The 20361-nt window shown below is 41.8% G+C and overlaps 1 protein-coding gene across 2 annotated transcripts in view; it reads right to left on the bottom strand.

Annotated features, from left to right (window-relative positions):
- Positions 1–18563, bottom strand: part of abcc8 (ATP-binding cassette, sub-family C (CFTR/MRP), member 8) — an 80664-nt gene extending 62101 nt beyond the window's left edge. For both annotated transcript variants that reach the window (XM_050072181.1, XM_050072182.1), the window contains exons 1-6: positions 18368–18563; positions 15041–15203; positions 9947–10088; positions 6498–6619; positions 4132–4298; positions 1303–1545 (exon numbers count right to left, since the gene is read on the bottom strand). In XM_050072181.1, coding sequence (XP_049928138.1) covers positions 1303–1545; positions 4132–4298; positions 6498–6619; positions 9947–10088; positions 15041–15203; positions 18368–18388 — 858 coding nt within the window. In that variant the 5' untranslated portion in view covers positions 18389–18563. The remainder of the gene's footprint in view (positions 1–1302; positions 1546–4131; positions 4299–6497; positions 6620–9946; positions 10089–15040; positions 15204–18367) is intronic.
- Positions 18564–20361: the final 1798 nt, after the last annotated feature.

Here is a 20361-nt window from a genome sequence, read left to right as displayed (position 1 = left end):
GGGCTGTCGGAAAAATGGGCAGACCCCGTTTTATTTGTGAATAGAAGATTACAGGTTAGGGTAGTACGACGGAGTTTTTTTGAGCGGAGTAGTGAGCGAGTGAAGCGGGATAAAATTTATGATGGAGCGGAGCGAAGAATGCGCAGAACCAAGCGGAGCGGATGAGCGGCGCAAAGTGACAGGTCTGCGAGCGAGGAGCGGAAATTTTCACCCGCTCCGCTCCACTTACATGCTCTGGCTTCAATAGGGCTAAGATAGAAAGAATAAGCTTGAGCATGTGTCCATGTTTAAGACACATTTTTTGTTTACGTTATTGACTAATGATCTGTGTGACGTCTGAATACATTTTAATGGTCCCAGTTCAGCCAGAGATGAGTCATCACAGGACAGAGATCATCGTATTTTATGAGAACAGCAGCATTTAAAAAAAAAAAAAAAACATTGTAAGATTCCCAGATCACTTCATGCACATGTCTGACCCACAGCAATTCAACATTGCAAACATTATGATGACAGTTGAACTAACAAACGGGCTCTAAATAAAGTGAAGTGGGGTCATAAGAAGCCAAACAAGCTGCACGCTAAGCTCTTACATAAATACTTAAATCTTTGTTTGTGTCTGTGAGTGGGAGCTCCAAGTTGATCCCCTGATGATAATCCACATTCAGAATGAGATGGCATTTTTCTCCCACTTCGTAATCTGGTTTGCCTGAGTATGTTTGCTTAAAACAGCCTAAGGCCACTCCACATGAAGACATTCTCTTTGTTATTTCTGCACAAAATGCTTCAACATTTTATTTCTGACAAAAACTAGGAGTCGTGGGAGAAACAGCCTAAAAGTATCATTCCCTTTCTGCAGATTTTCTTTCCAACATACAAATCATCTTCTGTTACTTTCTGTTGCCATCTGCACCAGCGCCTGACACGTCCATGATTATTTATTCAGCACCAATGATGCAATGAACTACAAGATCTCAGATCTAAAATCCAACGGTGTTCCCACATTTGAAAAGATCTGAAGAAAATGTTACATTAAGTGTTATTACAGACTGAAAAGGAGTCCTCCAGTTTCTAGGTAAATGGTAGAAAATTGCTCACCATACTCGCGTACTTATATGATACTCTTACTGTACATTGTATGGTTGAATTACTTTCATGTTAGGTGTGTGTGTTTTGATGCCTTTTCACCTTTTCACACTGGTCTGTGGGCTGACTTGATTTCAGCACTGGGCTGCAATCCCATGTTTTCCATAAAGAAGAAAATAACCACTCTAAAGAAAACTAAACCAGCGGTGCACTCACCTTCTGGTCTTCGAAGGCCTTGCGTAGCTTTATGTAGTTGGTGAGGGCTCTCATGGCAATGGGCAGTTTGCCGATGACCTTGAGGTCGATGGGTCGTCTGTGAGCGTTGGTGATGAAGGTGTTCATCCACCAGTAGGTGGCTTTGGACAACAGGTTGACAAAGGGCTGCAGAAAACGAACACCCAGGTCCTGGAGGTCCTCGGGGGGCTTCACCTCTGTCGGGTTGGCGAAACACATGTAGCGCTGTGAGAAAAGAATGGACAGAAACACAAGTTTGATCTATTATTCGAGGTACTGTGTCATCTGCAGCAGCCTGAAAATCGAAGGTGAATATAAAAATGTGCAACAGCTGTGTAAACAGTGATTCATTCATTCAAACAACATAACAACGGAGATAACAATTATAATCTTCTTTATACTGCATCCAAGAACAACAAGAAAATGTGACACACTCTTGTCAGCGGGATAAATTATAGCAGCTGAAAGATAAAAGCTCTCTCTATTGTGTATTAATTGCAGGCTGTCCTCTGTCACGATGGCTGAATCTTGGCAAAGCATAACATTTCCCATGTATGTTCTTCTTTCACAACCATTTCACTGAAAAGAAACAGAAACTGATACAGTGAAATTTATCTTCAGAATATTTTATGAAGACAGTGAAACAGAGTTTGTGCAAGTTTTTAAAGCTTTATGGAAACTAGGTTATTGACTGGCAGATGAGTCACCACCGAATACATCCAAACACTGGGTGCTATTTATAAACACATAACAAATTATATTAATTTCATGATGCAATAGGTCTCATAATATTCTGTTTTCATGGCTTTATTTTGAAAATAGGTCAAGATAAGAATAATATTCGCCAATTGTGTTTTGCAGATTCATGTTTTGTTGTTTATTAATTAGTTGAATTTGACTGAACAATTGGAAGGATTAGCGTTTTTGGGTTAGGGAAGCCGATCATAAGTCAAGAGAGGATTAGTGAAGCTGTGATTACTGCAAAATCAACAATAAAATGCATTTACAAAGCAAAACTATTTTTTTCATCATATAAACGATTGAATTTCTGTAAAAGAGCTCATTTATAATGAACTGCTAAATGAACCACACAGCTATGATCCACTAAAAACACTCCAACAAATGGTTCAAACAGGGCGTGTGTGTCAACAGACTGAGTGCAGGGCATGATGGGAAATCCCTCTATTTGCTATTTATCCAGGAGAGTCAGATTCACTAACAGATGTGTGCTCAGGGCAGAGGTCAACAGACACAAACACACTCTAAATTGACCACAGGGAAAAGTACACACTGGTCTGACATTTTCTCAGCTGGGTTCAAAAAGGGTGACTGAAAATGTCAGGAACTGAATAATCAAAAAATATGACTGTAGTTGGCTTATTGTGCAATCGATACAGCCAGATAAATTATAGAAGAGAAACAAAATGCTCCCTCTGCTCTCAAAATCAGCAAGAGCACCATGCTGGCACACCTTTGACCCACGTATGAGCCAGATGGCAGCCTGAGGGTATTATTGTCGGTGTCATAAAGCTGAGAGGAACTGGCCTTCACCTTCATGCTATGATCTGTAATTCTTTTTTTAACCTTCCTTTTATGATTCTAGGTGTGTTTATATTTTATTGCCTTATTTTTGTTGCATTTTTCATGAGAAGTTTGTTTTTTGTTTCTTTATGAATAGGAATTTCTTTAGGAATGGCGATGCTGGTCAGACAGTCGGGTCACCGCTTTGCTCCAGACTGAAATATCCCAACAATTATTGGATGCATTACTGTGAAATTTTGGTACAGACATTCATGTCTCCTTTACTACCATCAAGGCTGTGACACGCACCCAGAGGTGGGACAAAGTCATTGTTTTGCAAGTAAGGCTCAAGTCTTCGCACTCAAGTCCCAAGTCAAAACAGGCAAGTCCAAAGTCAAGTCCCAACTTTAAGTTTCGAGTCCCAAACAAGTCATAATGCAATAAGCTAGGCGGCACGGTGATGTAGTGGTTAGCACTGTTGCCTCACAGCAAGAGGGTCCTGGTTCGTATCCAGGAGGGAGCCCTCCTGTGTGGAGTTTGCATGTTCTCCCCGTGTCAGTGTGGGTTTTCTCGGGATACTCCGGCTTCCTCCCACAGTCCAAAGACATGCAGGTTAATTAGCGATGCTAAATTGTCCGTAGGTGTGAATGTGAGTGTGAATGATTGTCTGTCTCTATGTGTCAGCCCTGTGTTAGTCTGGCGACCTGTCCAGGGTGTACCCCACCTGTCGCCCACTATCAGCTGGGATAGGCTCCAGCCCCCAGAATTAGTTATGAACATGCTGGAAATGAGTAGTGTCAGTGTTAGCTGAATCAGCAAATTGAGGAAAATTTGTGGCACATTTCAAAATAGCATACTTTTCTGGTCTTTGAGCTTGGAGGAAGGTATCAATTATTTTCAAGTCAACAGGCTCAAGTCAAAGTGAAGTCATGAGTCATTGGTGTTAAAATCACAAGTTGAGTTCCAAGTGTTCTTTGATTGTGTCAAGTCGAGTCTAAAGTCATCGAATTTGTGACTCAAGCCTGCCTTGATTAAAAGTCATGTAACTCCAGTCCAAACCTCTGCACCCACCAACATAAACATTACTTTACTTTCAGCTCAACATGTGTGGCAAAGGAAAAAACAACATAGCATCACTGGATCCAACCTATTTTTAACTCCCGCTGGGCAGCATAACTGAACACTGGAATCACTTGGATTTCAGACTAAAAGAAGAGGTGACTGAAGCTAAAAACAGACAACAATCAAATGACTCCACACAACTCCACACTGGAGACAACACACACTCACCCTTCCCAGTATGACATTGATCTCCACAGCTAGCAGGAGTCCATACAGCAGCATCAGCAGTCCGGTGATGCAATAGCGTAGCTGCCTGGGGCCGATGCCATGCTCGGTATACTTGGCAAACTTGATGGTCTTCATAATAAAGGCCAGCACCCAGTAGATCAGCAGTGCTGAGGAGATTTAGCAGGGATCAGAGAAAGACAGCAAATCACGGGATGAGCCAAAAAGATAAATAACCCCACTGCAGACAGATCATATTAAAGCAGGAGTTTGTTTGTCACTTAGGCTTAAACTGGATTTGTGAGATATGTGGGTGCATTTTGTCAAAGTCTGAGTCACATTTCAGTGAACACAAGAATAGCCACGGCTTAGCTGATGTTACAATTGGTTTATTGTTTTGTGATGAGTAATGTTTTCAGTGCAGGTGTTTTTTTTTGTTTTTGTTTTAGTCCTTCAACTATTAACTGTTGTGTGAAGTCTTCCTCTTTTAGTTATTTTTTTCTTTCCTTTATTCACCATCCTCTTCTCCCTTTGCTCCTCCCCTCAGACATCAACAGCAACACCTCAGCAGTGTGTGTCTAACAGCTTCCAAGGTGAACACCTTTAATCCAGTAAATAGGAGGTAAATCAATTGTCTTCAGGACATGAAGATCTTTTGATGGAGTCACATCTTGTCAGGTTTACTGGGGTAAACACTGAGAGACTGAGACTGTGAAAACACTCATAATAGATTAGAAAGCTGTCTGTGAAAGATAACAATCAAGGGTAATAGAGAAACAATATCATCCATTCAGACTCTAATACAAAGTTTACTTTTTCATTATGAAGATAATCTATACTATGACAGTAGTCGCAGTGTGCGGGTCAATGGCAGAGTCTCACGGCAGGAGATTCATTTCTTTTCATGCGATGATGAACCCAGCGCCGCTCTATGACTTCCCTCGAGAGACTGGCTGTGATATAAAGACTTAATAAATGCTCAAGGCGGCTCACTGACGTGATTGCGAGTAAAAACCTGAGAGCTGAACACAAATGAGTTAATGACGCATAAGGAGGAGGGGAACAGTTGAAGAGAAGCACAGAGGGGTTATCATCACAGCAGGGCAATTCCAGGATCTTTATATGAGGTGGGACCAATAACCAGTCTCTTTCTGTTGAAAAATGGCTTCGAAAACATTAGGCACAATTTTCAGGCTGTTGTGCAGCACCCTGTGCCCTAGTTCAGGTTGTATTACATGAGAAGGGGAGCAGCTCAAGAGCCCGACAATCGTTTTGTACTGCTATTTTGCAGAGATGTCAACAGTTAACTGTTTAATAGTTTAATCAATTAACTGTTGAGAATATTTTTGACCGGTTATACGTGCCGGTTTATCGGATAGCTTTGCTAATTTTCAGTTTACTGAGCTGCGCAACAACTGGGTCTGGTGGGAGCGAGCAAGCGGCACTGCTCATTTGGCAATTACTGCTGAAGAGCAGGCAGTGGGCATGTGCACTGGGGTGGGCAGCGGGCACATTTCCGCATGTTGACGCGGCTAGCCAGCTGTCAGTTGGCAAAGCCAACATAAAATTAAATAAAAGGTGAGACATTTACATCACAAAACATTAATGTTTTTCCACATCTAAATGGATAGCACTTTATGTGGCGCTAAAGCTCACACTGAGACACACCTCTGCATTACAGGAGCAAGCATGGGAGTAAAATGTATAATATATGGTTGCTATGGAAATATTATATTTTAATGTATTAATTCTCACAGGTGATGAGGGGTTGTGATAAAAATAATAACAAGGAAATCTATTCCTGTTGAAAACACAGTAAACTGTCCAGTTCTTTCATCAGAAACCCATTGTCCTAATGAAAAGAGATAATTAATATCTACATTGGGCAGTACAATTACACTATATGATATTGCCTTCATTTTCCAATCCCATCTGTATGTGATGAATCATTCATCTGTGAATGGTGGACCTGATTCGGTTTATAATTACATCATCCTGAAGAGCTCATGCAATTTGAATGCGCTGTTGTTCTGACACTCAGAGGCAGAAGAGGTGGCAAGGGTCAGTTTTATATGAAATAATTTGATCTATCCCTGCTTTACAAGCCCTGATTCCCTGATCCCTTTTCAGTAATGTTTTCACAAGCCTTAATCAAATTTTGACGCTACAAAAAGTTCTGGGCTCTTGTCTGAAACCCTGACTGGGTGTTCAGCAGAGCCACCCAGAGACCAGCAGTGAAGGGTATAAGGGGAGCATTGCTATAAAGACTTAATTGTGTTACGTGAAGCTTAATTCAATACATGAAGGTAAGTGAGAAGGAGCATGAATGATTAATAATCAAATGATAGCTGAATATAAATATACTGTACCCAGTAGTAGTTTGGGGAAGTTGGAGGTCTCGATGTTATGATAGTAGACAATAGAGGTGATGCCAGCCATGAAGGCCAGAGCTGCAGGCATGTACAGGTGAAGATGGTGGGATTGGCTGAACCTGCAAACAATAATCAGACAGAAGAGGAACAAGCTTAGAGTAAGCCCATAATGACTGATTCAACTGTGAACGGCTCTTCAGCTAAGCACTGAAGTCTGAAAAGCACAGTGAAGTGGTGGGCAGGTGGACAGCTCTTCTTTTCACTTCAGTTATAATCACTCACATGTAGTTACCCACCTCCAGTCTGCAGAAATGGCTGATAAACAGCAATCCTGAGTGTTTACTGGAGCCTGTTACGCATGGACTCACTACATCGGACCACAACATGATGTATAAGGGTCAGGCAGAGAGAAGGGGAGGGCAACAGATAACAAGGAGGATTTAATAAGAGAAAAGGCAGAGATGGATTTTCTGTCCAGCTTTGTCTCTTCATGCGTAAAACCTGCGATTGGCAACTCTAACTGACACTTATTACCTCAGTGACAAATTCAGGTTAAGAGACAGCAGCAGTTTGAAGGTAGAGGAGGATTAAACAAATTGGAAACACAGACACAACTTTTGATTGGCAGACATGTTCAGTGGCCATATCAGGTATCAGGTTTTTTTTATTTATATTTTTTAGGGCATTTTGCCTTTAATGGACAGGACAGGTAAGTTTGAAGGGGGGAGAGAGAGAGGGGGGATGACATGCAGCAAAGGGCCACAGGCTGGACTCGAACCTGGGCCGCTGCGGCAACAGCCTTGTACCTGGGACACCTGCTCTACCCATTAAGCTACCGACACCCCTTCAACATAATTTTTAACCAAATTTAAGACTGACTTCTGGACAAAACATCTTTCTTAGTGGGTAGATATAAAAGTAAATACACGGAGTACTCCAGGGATGACGTTTTTCTGTAGGCTGAGATGGAAACTGACATCAACCTGGTTCCCCCGTCAAAAAGCCTATTGGATTTACCTTTGAATTTTGGATTATTGCAGAAAAAAGCCCACTGGCAAACAAAGACTTATGATACTTATACATTTTGTTCAGTAAGATAATCTTCACAATAAAAGTTTTGAAGCCTGACTGTAAATGCAGTACAAAGCTAATGTTAGGACATAAACTAACAGTCACATGATTTAATGTTTCTACCAAAAAAAAGGCTGTAAAACCATGTTTGGCATGATGATGTCCTGTAGTCTCATTTAGCTACTTGTTAGCAACCACCTTTTTTTAAAGACACAAAAAAGCTTTAAAATTCACAGTGGGGTATTTCCTGACATATTTTATGTCATAGAACAAAACATGAAAGTCTGTTAAGCTTGTCTTAACCACAGACCTTATTTTTGGCATCTCACCAAAAACCCATTAAAAAAACATTGACTTTGAGATGAGGGAACCAAAATGCTAAAATGCTAACTCATTCGGGTCTCATTCCTGAGGCTCTCATTATGTACTCGTGTGAAGAGGCAGGTTTAATGTAGAATATGGTTAATAGAGCGAGATAGGTTAATCTACTGTACATTTTGCCAACAACAGGTAAGTATGAGTGGCAGTATAAGGTTCATTGGTAGGTTTAGACATGTGGACTTTCATAACATTTTAACAGATGGATTAATCAAGTCAGATAAAATGTTTGTGGCAATTAAGTCCTCACAAATTTAAATGTAAGACTAGGTGAGGCTAATATTTGTTAAATTAGCCTACATTTAAGACTTTTGAAGACTTTGTTAACTCCCATTCTGAATTGACCGCAAGTGACTTGCAAATGTGTCAAGTTTGTAAAAAACACACGTTATTTTCAAGTACAGTGGCTTTCCAGCACAGAGGATTTATTTTGAAGAGCCATTTCCTGCTGTAGGGTGACTGAGGGACAGCTAACGTTACTTACTTGACAGAGACAGCATACTAGCTTGATGACATTAACCACAAATATGACACTGAACATATTACACTGCGTGGACCTTGAACTAATGACTAAGGAGAAATATGGACCCTGTGGCTGGACCAGTTGGGAACCACTGGACGAGCAGATACTCTGTGTATTTTGTGTTGTTGGAAAGGCCCAGGAAAAACACTTAACACTTTGCACTGCTAACTGGCTAAAATTAGCACCTACGACACCAGTGTTGGGCTCGTTAGCTAAAACCCATTACTTGCTACACTATTTGAAAAGTATTATTATTACTTTATTTTTTACTCCCTGACAACAATAACGTAATTCATTGCACTACTCCTAATATTACTTTTCTGTTTACAACCCACAAAATTGGTAATTATGTCTTTTCTCCTAAAATTCAGACTTCACACGTGCGTCTCTGTGAAGGGGTCATCCCTATGTTCCCAGGGTTCTGGGGAACACAGAACCCGGGAAACATAGAACCTTTTTTGTGTAAGCGGGGAACATAGAACCTTTTTTGCAGGATTAAGTGGGGAACATAGAACCCGGGAAACATAGAACCCTGGGAACATAGATACGCTCCCCCTCAGCTTTGCTCTGTAAAGTACAGAAGCTTCCCCTGGCAGCGATTAGCTGACTCACCATTGTGTGAACACATTCGGCTCAAGCTTGAATGTGTTACATACTCATATGTAAAAATCCCACACTTCCACTGTAAGCAGGAAAGAAAGATTTATGAGCAATTAACAACTAAATCACCAAGTCTTAGCCACAGTGTTAGCAGCTAGCTCGTGTTAGCTGTTAGGCAGTAGCTAGCTAACGTTGAAAGCTAACTAAGGAGGGCTATCAACATTTGGTCTAGCTTAAAATTGTAAAGTAAAAAGAAAACACAAGGTGCTCAATCATAACAAACCAGTACAGATATCCATTTAGTAGAGAATATGGTTGAAAAACTGCTGTAACAATTATAACAGAGGCCTACATCACAAAAACAGCTTCTGTCAGATGTCTGCTGACTTAGCATGCTAACAGTTTTAGCATGCTAGCATTTTTTTATAGCATGCTAGCTTTGCCTATTTTCTGCTTTTTTAGCTTTTAGCTAATACACAGTCAAGCAAAAACTTACCGTAAATATAAACTACAGGAATATATATTTCAAAAAAAAGCTTTTAAAGTTGCATTTTTAACTTAAAATTGTGTTTATCTACAGAGGCACGCAGCATGGTACTAACCTGTAACCTAAGCATTTTGTATGGAAATTAAGTTTTAAATGGTCAAGCGCACCTGCCATCCCATAAATACTCTGAGGAACTATTGTTAGACAATGAAGCACACTTCAACCAACATCACATAAAATGCAGTATGGCTCATCAACTCATAGTTGGTTTTGTCTGTTAATCATAGATACACAGCTGTCTCAAAACTACCATAATCATTGTCAAATGTCATACACACAGCTTTAAATTTCTGGAACCATTTTAATACGATAAGTGTGTCAACATACCCATCAGAGACGATGCCCTCTGCGATCTCACAGACGAGGATGAAGAGCAGGACAAAGGTGAGGAGCCAGCGTAGGTTGTGACCAGGGAAGTGAAGCCAGGTGCTGTGGTGGATGTGAACCTTTGAACTCTGGCTGCCCCAGCCTCAAATAGGAGACAGGAAATAAAAGTTTATTTTAAAAAGCATCATTTTATCCATACAGTCAGACAGTAAGATAAAGGAGTGCCTTGTAAAAACGTCTGCAGAGAGTCAGAAAATGTAAAATTAGATCAAAATGGCAAACGCTTCTGTTTTTTTGACACAATTCACTGTGAGCTACTGTAAATTAACACTTGAAAAAACAACCTTGCAAACACTTTTGACTTTGTGCTTCCTACTCCCAATGCAACCTTCAGCATCATGAGCTGCATATCAAAGCTCTCTCACACTTAAAGCAAGGCTGAAAGAGGATCTGTTAACTTTTCAGAGTTCAGGAAACTTTTGTTATTATCAGTTACATCGCCCGATGCTTGGCAGGCAAGCCAGTAGGAGTAGCCAGACAGCTGCTGGCCTGTGACCGTTAATTAATTTAGCTCTAATTGCAACGACTTTGTGACTTCTTTGTCCTTTATCCTCTCTATAATAACTATAATATCACAATGATTCAGTCATCAAAGTACAATGTAATTCATTAATGGCTCATTACTGCTACTGCTGTCACAAAACAAATCTGGGCTCACTGAATTATGTTAATCACTCCTCTGTTGTTGGCACCTTAGCTGCTGGACAGTTTATTTCTCTGAGACGTGTTGGCACAGGCTGGCAGTCTCACACAAACACACAGCCTTAAAACAGGCAAAATTTCTCACATATGTAAACAACTGCGTTGATAATCAGCAGATTGGGGGTTTTTTTTAGCAAAAATGCTAAATATTTGCTGGTTCCATTGTCTCAAATGTAAAGACTTGATGGTTTTATTTGTCTTGTGTAATATTGAATGAAGCATATTTGGGCTTTGGACTGCTGGTCAGACAAAACAAGACATCTGAATATGTCAGTTTGAGGTCTAGGAAACTGTAAAGGACACTGTTCCCGACTTTTGGATATTTTATAGATATTTTATATATATTTTATCAATAATTAATTGATTAATAAAAAACTAACTGAATTGGTAATAAAAATAATCAATAGTTGCAGCCTTAACAGGGGTACAATAATCCTCCTCTCTGACCGCTGGTGCAAAGCAAACTGTCTCATAAAAGTGTTGTGGTGCAATTATCCTCTGCAGCATCCTCTTACATTGACGACTAGCTGAACTCGTGAGCCAGCACTCTGAAGAGCAGCACATTACAGAGTTGCAGGGCAGAATGGAGAGCAGGACTACAGTTTACAAAGATGGACAGAGAAGCTTTCACAGCCCAGAGGTTTGTCTTTAGTGGCAAAGTTATTAGTGAAAGCACTACAGCTCAAGGTGACAGGGCAGAGAGAGGAATCACTGCAGCTTACAGCCAGGTTCAGCTGGGTTATCCTCTAATGTTAACAGACTCACACTGCCCTACTCACCTGCTTTTAGCTTTTACTTTCAGTCTGCTAATTTGCATTATTTAGTTGGACTTCTTCTCCGCAGTTAAAATTCCAGTGTGTAGCATTTACAGGGATATATTGGCAGAAATGGATAAAAATATTTGTTTTTGTTGGTTTATTATAACCTGAAAATAAGAATTGTTGTGTTTTTGTTAGCTTAGAATAAGCTGTTGACATTCACATAGGGAGTGTATCCTCTTCCACAGAGTCCGCCATGTTGTTCTACAGTAGCACAGAACAGACAAACCAAACACTGGCTCTCGATAGGACCATTCCCATTTGAGCATTTCAGCATTACCCACCATAGTTCTATATGCTTGGCAGACAGGAGAAGTTACAGCTGGTTGCAATCTGCAACCTCATCACTAGATTAAGAGGGAAAATGTTAAAAATGAGAAACAAAATGTTTATGGAGGAAACTTAAACAATGTTTCTAGAAAATGCCACCTTGTGAGGGAGAAAAATAAGACTAATAGTCTACAACCATGGCAGCAGCTTTGTGAGATATGTGAACATGCTCGCAAAGACAATGCTAACATGTTGACGGTTAACAGTTGTAATGTTTACTGTGTTCACCATCTTAGTTCAGTGTGTTAGCTTGCTAACATTAAGTAGAGACCATCTTGCGTTGGGATCACTCAAGCCACACAACAGCAACAAGCAAATGTGGGCCAGGGGCATAAAGTGGGGGGCAATAATCCCTTCCCTACCTCTTATGAACGGTGTAACGATCCATCGATCCGGATCGATATATCAATTCAATGATCAATGATCCAGTATCATCGATGCAAAGTGAAAACATTGATCCATATCGTCATCTTTGGGATACGCTTTTAATTTTGAAAGTCTGTGTCACCATCAAACAGCAACAGGCAGATGGCAAGGCACAGGGACTGTGGCTCAGAGGTAGAGCAGGTTGTCCACCAATCAGAAGATCAGCGGTTCGATCGCTGCAGCGCTTCTCCAGTCTGCATGTCGAAGTATTCTTGAGCAAGATACTGAACCCCGAATTGCTCCCGATGATGCTTCCATCGGTGTGTGAGTGTGTTAAAAACTGAGTGGCAGGTGGCACCTTGTATGGTAGCCTGGGCCACCAGTGTATGAATGTGTGTGTGAATGGGTGAATGTGCCTCATAGTGTAAAAAGCGCTTTGAGTGGTCCGATGACTAGAAAGGCGCAATACAAATGCAGGTCCATTTACCATTACAAAAGATAACATTATTTACTCTGGAATAAATCAGCAGTGTGGAAATAATTTGGATTTCGGAGAGAAAAAAGGGGCCAACAGACAAAACACATGCCATACGTAAACAATGCTGTTACGAGATAAACCACACAAACATTACTCACCTGGACGAGCATCTCACTCCGCTAACTTCTCACAACAGCAACATTAGCTGCTCTGTTTGAACAATGTTGGGCTGAAAAAATGTGCATGCAGGCTTATATTCAACCATGCTGCAGCATAAATAATAATAACGCTACATGTAATTTGTTAAGCTATAAGTAGAGAAAGAAAAGTCTGCAAGCCGTTAGGTTAATTTATGCAATGTAAACATGCTAAAGTTAATTTCGGGTCACTAGCAAAAAACAATTGTTTTGTCCATGAACCTTGTGTTAATGTGTTGTCAATTCATACTTTATAGCTGTTGGGAGAAGGTTGCGTTCACGGCTTTAAGCCAGATAGACCTGAAGTTTTATGAAAAATGATGATAGTTTGGGTTAAAATGAAAAGATTTCTTTCAGGAAGGACTTTCTGGCAGAAAGCCCTGAAGGTTAACTTAACCCATGTACTGTTTTATGTGAGTTAGTGGAGTCAGTTTAAAGTAAACGTCACTGCACTTATTGTTTCTGTGCTTATTTTATCTTTCATGGCCAAAAGCAAAAAAGAAAGGGGTGGCAGCTTCTTCTGTAACTGACTGTGTTATATCGGCATTCAATATTGTCTCATATTGTTTGCAATATCTGCAAATATCGTATCGTTGTCCGAAGAATCGATATATCGTATCATGATGAAACTGGTGATTTACACCCCTACCTCTTACCCCCCTACTTCTAGTGCCTCAGACTGCACCCATCTTTAAACTCCGCCTTTATTTTGATCTCACCTACACATAAAGTTTCGTGACTGCATCTTGCACTGTTGTGACACTAATGCATTGACAAAATCTGTCCACAGACAGACAGACAGACAGACAGACAGACAGACAGACATATAAACACCTGGCAAAAAACTCAAAATGCCTTCTGTAGTAGCTCCTGCTTCAGTAGGTGCCACCAAGAGCATATTTTGCCATGATGACACACACACACAGACTCACAAGTTAAAAAACAATACAAGACATCAGGGCTTTATCACAGCTGGTAATTAGGACTAAACACAGAGTACGCCTGAGGCTGATGGGAAAGCCCTCAGTTTAGTAGGTGTTTGGTTATAAACCGAAGTATTCTGCAAACAGAAATTTTGACCTGATGATGGCGCTAGATGAAAAGTTAATGAATTGCTTAAGCGGTTACAGTTCATACTGAGAACATGAACATGTGAATCAAATTTCATGGCAATCCATCTAATAGTTTTTGAGATATCCCAGTGTGGACCAGAGAAGCGGACAGACCGACTGACATTACCATCCACAGAGCCAGCATACTGTTAGCATGGCCAAAAAGAGCTGTCATCTAATAATACATAACAAAGTAGAGTGACAGAAATGACACTGAAAGTTGAGGTATGGAAGAATAGCCTCACTACAAAACATCCACACACACAAACAAACAATAAAGGCAAACAATATCTCTGTGTGTTAAATATGATCATATAGGCTGCACATTCTGTCGACAACAGGCTCACAGAGACACTGTCAAACTGTTGTATGAAGTGACAAAGTGTTTTCCTACTTTAAAAAAAGCTACACATGGTGTGCACACACACAGACATGTGAGGGCAGATGATGAAGCCAGAGCATGTGTGACGGTAGCAGCAGAGTGTGTGCAGCGACGCAGAGCTGGTCCGTTACACGACGATGATGACACTAATGGAATGGCCAGCAGCCAGGAAGGGAGGCAAAAGAGAGGTAACCTAATGCCAACATGATGCCTCTGTACACCACATTCATCAGAGGAGTCGCATTTAATATGTCCTTACATCCATACCATACTCAGGAGACTCACATTTCTATTACTGGCTATGGGACAGCAAACACCTACAGTACAGAGAGGGTGTCTTAACTCATGCACAGTCAAAGTGTATTAATGTGTATGGGCACTGTAATGGAAATAAGGTATTTAAAGTTATGCTTTATTTCGTCTTTATACAATATACACTTGCCTATATATCATATGTTAAAGTAATCTGATAGAGAGATAACTGAGAAGGGCAGCTAGAGAACATGTTAAAGCCCATCAATCTTTTTTATATCCCCCGGGAGTTGTGCTGACACATCATCAAAGCACAAGTGTATGTGCTGGGTGTGTGGTCTGTGCAGGGATGTGTTGTGCAAAGACGCTGAGGATCTCACCTCTCAGCGACACTCACCAATGAAGAGGATGGGGAAGGTGATGAAGAGGAGGAAGACATGTGGCACCACATTGAGCGCATCCAGGAAACAGCCGTTGTTCAGAACCCCTCCGTCCACGTTGTAGGCCACCGAGTTATTCTCGTTCCCACAGAACGCCAAGGACATGGTGGAACCGGGACTCTGCAGGGAACCGGTCGGAGGAAAAGGAGGAGGAGGAGGAGGAGGAGGAGAGAAAGAGAGATTTTAAATAGAAGCTCTCAGAGCATGTCGTCTTTTCAAAGGGAACACTGATGGCGTCTTCAGTAGATAGATTCCACAGTGACCTCCTTCCTGCTCCCTCTCAAATCCAGCTCCCAAATTTTAGATCCAATAAAAGAGAGGAATCAGAGGGAGAGAGGGAAGGAGGGAGAAGGGGGTCAGAGGCAGTCACAGTCCGGTGCAGCAGCAGCAGCAGCAGCAGCAGGTCTCTCTCCTCTCCCGCAGTCTAAGCTGCTTTCTCTGCCATGCTGGTGAGAAACATCTGCATCCCGTCCGCCTGCAGTCCTCAGACATCCTCTAAAACTGAAGCTTCACTTGCCGCTGCACAGCTCCACTGGAATGCACTCAGACACACATACACACGCACACAAGCAGACACATACAGCTAGAGCAGCGGTGGCATTCTGCAGCGCACACTGCTATTCCTGTCTCTTTGCAAACGAGAGCTCAAAGTTGACCTTGGAAGGCGAGAGCAGAGAGGGAAGAGTGTGCAGGCGAGCTGGAGCTACAGAGCTACTGAAGGTAGGGGGGCGAGGACAGGAGGGTGCAATGAATGAATGATGGAGAGAGAGAGAGAGGAGAGAGAGGGGGGTACAGCTGCTGAGAGAAGTGTGCAAACGTTGGAGGCTACAAAGGTACGTGTGAAGCATGAGCAAGCATGCTAATCTTAATCCCAACACCACGTTTGCAGGAATTACATAACTCTTCCCCTCAGTCATTTACCACTTCAGCTCATATTATAACTACAAGACTTCTAAACAAGAAAGAGCGCAGCAGTGACTGAATAAGTAGGCTGCCCCGATAAGAAAGAAAAAGGGACGTAAAATATTAATGAATTCCTGGGATGGATTCATTGTGCGTTCAGGTCCTGCGGGAAAGGTCCTGCTGCAGCCAATGGCAGCTGACTTGCTCAGAGGGATCAGCGAAGAGGCACATGGGAGCAGATTTCTGATAATCCATGTATCAACAGGGACAGACTCATGGCCTTTTCCTCCTGGTTAAAATGATGTATGGTTAATATAATCCACTCTACTGTGACCTTCACATAACAACAACAAGGAGATAAGCTTACTGTAAATGTAATGAGCAGTTTACATGGGTGCTTACACACAAATATGTGAGCCGGGGTGCATTCAAGTAACAGATAATGCACTCAACCGTGCTTAAGTTGTTGTCAAAATGTGGTGCTGTGCTGGAAATAGCATAAACTAAACTGAGATCCAATGACATTCAGTTTTATCCCCATTTAAATGTCTGTCTGACTGCAATCTGCATTAGACATTATTGTCCATTAAACGACATCCGTGAGAGACAAAGTGCTGTCATAGCTATTGGCAAATTGTTATATTATGTTAAGTAGTATGTCTAATGCATTATTTCCTTAAAATGTCTGGAGGTGCTTTTATAATTACATTATTGCTACTAGAATAACACTGTAAAGAGATAAATCAAAACATAAATGCATGTGGTGATCGCTTTGTATTTAATCCAGACAGAATTAAAAGTTTTAATTGACTTGCAGCAACGGTGGCAGTCTAAAATTATCTCTGTGTGAGGAAAACCACGCTACATGTTAATTAAAATGTTGGATTGTTTGTGTAAATGCTGCCATATGTCTTTGCAAACTCTATCCTCAGTGGAGTTTGCAAACCTGCGGCAACAACATGCTTCTCACTGCAAGCACATAGCTGTGTCCAGATTTCTCGTGTAGGCTTAAAGGAGTATTAAAAAACAAACAAACACCAATTTGTTATCTTTCAGGAGGCTGTTGTAAGGCTTGAAGCAATAAAATGTATAGAAAAGAGGCACCAGGCGTAGCTGAAAGTGAAGAAATTCTAGTTGAGTAGTTTCATTTTAACACCCAACTGCAGCCACATCCTCTCACTTCCTGTCCCACATTAATTATCATCTTACTCGGAGGACCGTACTCATACCAGCTGACAGTAAATAACTTGGCAACACATAGGGGTTTTAAACAAATCAAGCCAAGGAGAGGGGTATGTCCACAGACAATTGAGATATGTGGCACAGCAAAGCACAGACTAACCAGATGTCACGTCAGCAGGGGTTTCACCAATTCAGTGGAAATAGATTTCAGCTTGCAATATACTGCCAACACCAATTCCTCAATTAGAGATTATCAGACTGGATTGCAATGCCCTGTGTCTGTATTATTATCTTTTTTTTTCAGCTGGGAAAACTGGCCGAGCTATTGGTTCTGTGGTGCCCTACATATGAGATGAGCGCTGTCCATCACTGGATTGCCTGAGGGGGGGAGTTGAAGCTTCAGTGTGTGGAGAAAGAAAGAGAAGAGGTAGAGGAGCTGCAGCCACTCTCAGAGGCACTCAGAGAGGAAAAGGGTTAGTAGAGCTGGAGGGCTTACAGCTACGATCAAGAGAAATGCATTCCTAAAATCATTAAAAGTAGAAATAGAGGCTCTGCCATTGTTAGGTGGTGACATCATATATGGGTTATAGAAGCACACATACAGACAGATGCCAATATAACAGGGCTGACTCTCTCTCTCTCTCTCTCTCTCTGTGTGTGTGTGAGAGAGAGAGTGTGTCAGTGTGGTTATAATTTTGTCTGTGGGAGTACAAGTGAGGACAAGAGGTGGATGTTAAATCATGCATCGATCTATGTAAAGAAAGGAGGTACCAGTGCTGCAACTCAGCATTTACAAAATGTGCTCCATCTGGCTGTGTGAATGTGTGACCACGATGCAACAGCACAGCCGTGAATCCAACACATCCAGTATTTCACACTCTCCCATAACTCGCCCCTAGAAATGAATCCTAGGGATGTAGCACACTGGCACACACACACAAGGGTTCCTTAATAACTGTGATCCAAAATGACTTGTAACATCATTACACAGGCCTTTCATCTGCAGCCAACTCAGGTCTGCACAATTATGTATGCAAATGAAAACATTTATGTCCCTAGTGGATATTCATATAGGCCTATGACATGTAGGTGTAATTGAGAAATGCCCCACAAGTAATGCCATGCTGTGTGTATGCAATGTTAATAAAGTGAGAGTATCGATCAGTGTGTGTGACCAGGTGACAACCAGCAGCTCTTACCGGTTTATATCGAGAGATCATTGTGTTTCAGCTGCGTTTCCCCGACTCCAGAAACACTCTCCAACCCTCTTCAACACTGTCACATCCGTCGCTTGGTTGTAAAAAAAATCAAAGAGGTAAAATCTCCCAAATTGCAGTCTCTCATGTGCTCGGAGTGCAGCCGACTTCTTGCTGTCCCACTTCTTGTTTGACCATCTGAAACACACGCGGGCGGCGGTTTAAGGGTGGAGGCAGGGAGCTGTCCGCGGTCCTGAACCCGGGTACCGAGGAGGAGGAAGAGGAAGAAGAGGAGGGCAGATCTTCCACCCGAGGCCACCTTTGGGCTCAGTCATGAACCGACCACCGGCGGGTTACAGCAGCAGGAGGGTGGGGGGGGTCGCTCAACCAGACATACCACAACCACAGCGGTCGATACGGCGCTCATAGCAGTCACGTATGTCATCATGTAGTGGGAGCGGATGACTGCACGGGTTATATAACAATGAAATGGGATGCTGCACAGCGAGGCTGCACACATGTAACAATGTATGATGGGTTTTTTCAGCTTTTCTGATTTTTTTTATGGCCTAAAATTCACATTAATGACAATTAACTCCTAAAATATGAATATAAACTTGATTGAAGTCGATTTAATGACAGTCAGGTTCCTTAAAAGCAGAATTATAAACACAGTTGGGACTCCCTCATCCTGTGAGAGGCTTAGTATTCAAGAAGGAGCACGTCTGCCCCCTGTGGACATTTAATTACAAAACTGTATGGCTCCCCAGACTCGAAGTAAATCGATGCAGAGCTGGTGAAAACAATGCAATGCAGGAGGTGATGCAGGGAAGAGTAGCTTACCTACATCACCCTGTAAATTAGTAGAGTAATGGTTATCCACCTTTAAAACAGTAACACAAAGAAAGGAAAATCCATATAACTTTTATGAAAATGTGGACGGATATTAAGTCATGACTTGTCCTAAATTTATTTGTCTACATGGTAAAAAAAAAAATCTTATGGAATTTTCCTCATTATTTTTAGGATTTTTAGGATGGCAAACATACACCAATCCGCCAAAACATTAAAACCACTGACAGGTGAAGTGACTAACTTTGATTATTTTGCTCCAATGCATTGTTCTGCTGAGATCTCTTTGGTTCTGGTATTCATGTGGATACCACCTGACATGTTCCACCCACTCAAACACTGTTGCAGACCAAGTACCCCGCCTCATGGCAGCAGTACTCCCCAATGGTAGTGGCCCCCCAGCAGGATAATGCACCATGCTACATTGCAAACATCGCTCAGGAATGACCCAAAGAATGTGACAAAGACCTCAAAGTGTCAACCTGGCCTCCAAATTCCCCAGATCCCAATCTGAATGAGCATCTGTCGCACGTGCCATTAACCCACCTCACAACCCACTGGACTAAATGGATCTGCTGCCAACAGACTGGTGCCAGACACCGCAGGACACTCCCAGAGATCCAGTGTCAATGCCTCAGTAGGTCAGAGCCAAGTCTGATCCAAGGAGGCCCCACCTTGGATTAGGAGTACATTTGGGGTACTGGCACATCACAAGAATCCTTGAGCAGATTGGGACCTGGGAAATTTAGAAGCCAGGTCGACACCTTGAGCTTTTTGTCACGCTCCACAGGCCATTTCTAAACAGTTTTTGTAGCGTGGCATGCTGCTTTTCTCTGCTGGGGGGCCACTGCCATTGGGGAGTACTGTTGCCATGAGGGGGGGTACTTAGTCTGCAACAGTGTTTGAGTAGGTGGAACATGTCAGGTGGTATCCACATGAATGCCAGAACCAAAGGTTTCCCAGCAGAACAATGCATTGGAACAAAATAATCAAAGTTATTCACTTCACAAAAAAAGGGAAATCCAAGGCACTCTTCATTAAATTTATAGAAAGCCTTAATTCAAAAAATGGCTATTTCATTTAGAAAAAGTTAAAACATGATGAAAGTGGGTTACAGCTCACGTGTTTCGGCACAAAAGCCTTCC

Source organism: Epinephelus moara, chromosome 20 (genome assembly GCF_006386435.1).
Source record: "Epinephelus moara isolate mb chromosome 20, YSFRI_EMoa_1.0, whole genome shotgun sequence".
Taxonomy (NCBI): Eukaryota; Metazoa; Chordata; class Actinopteri; order Perciformes; family Serranidae; genus Epinephelus; species Epinephelus moara.
The sequence above is the reverse complement of the archived record's forward strand: the minus strand, read 5'-3'. Positions and strand labels throughout refer to the sequence as shown.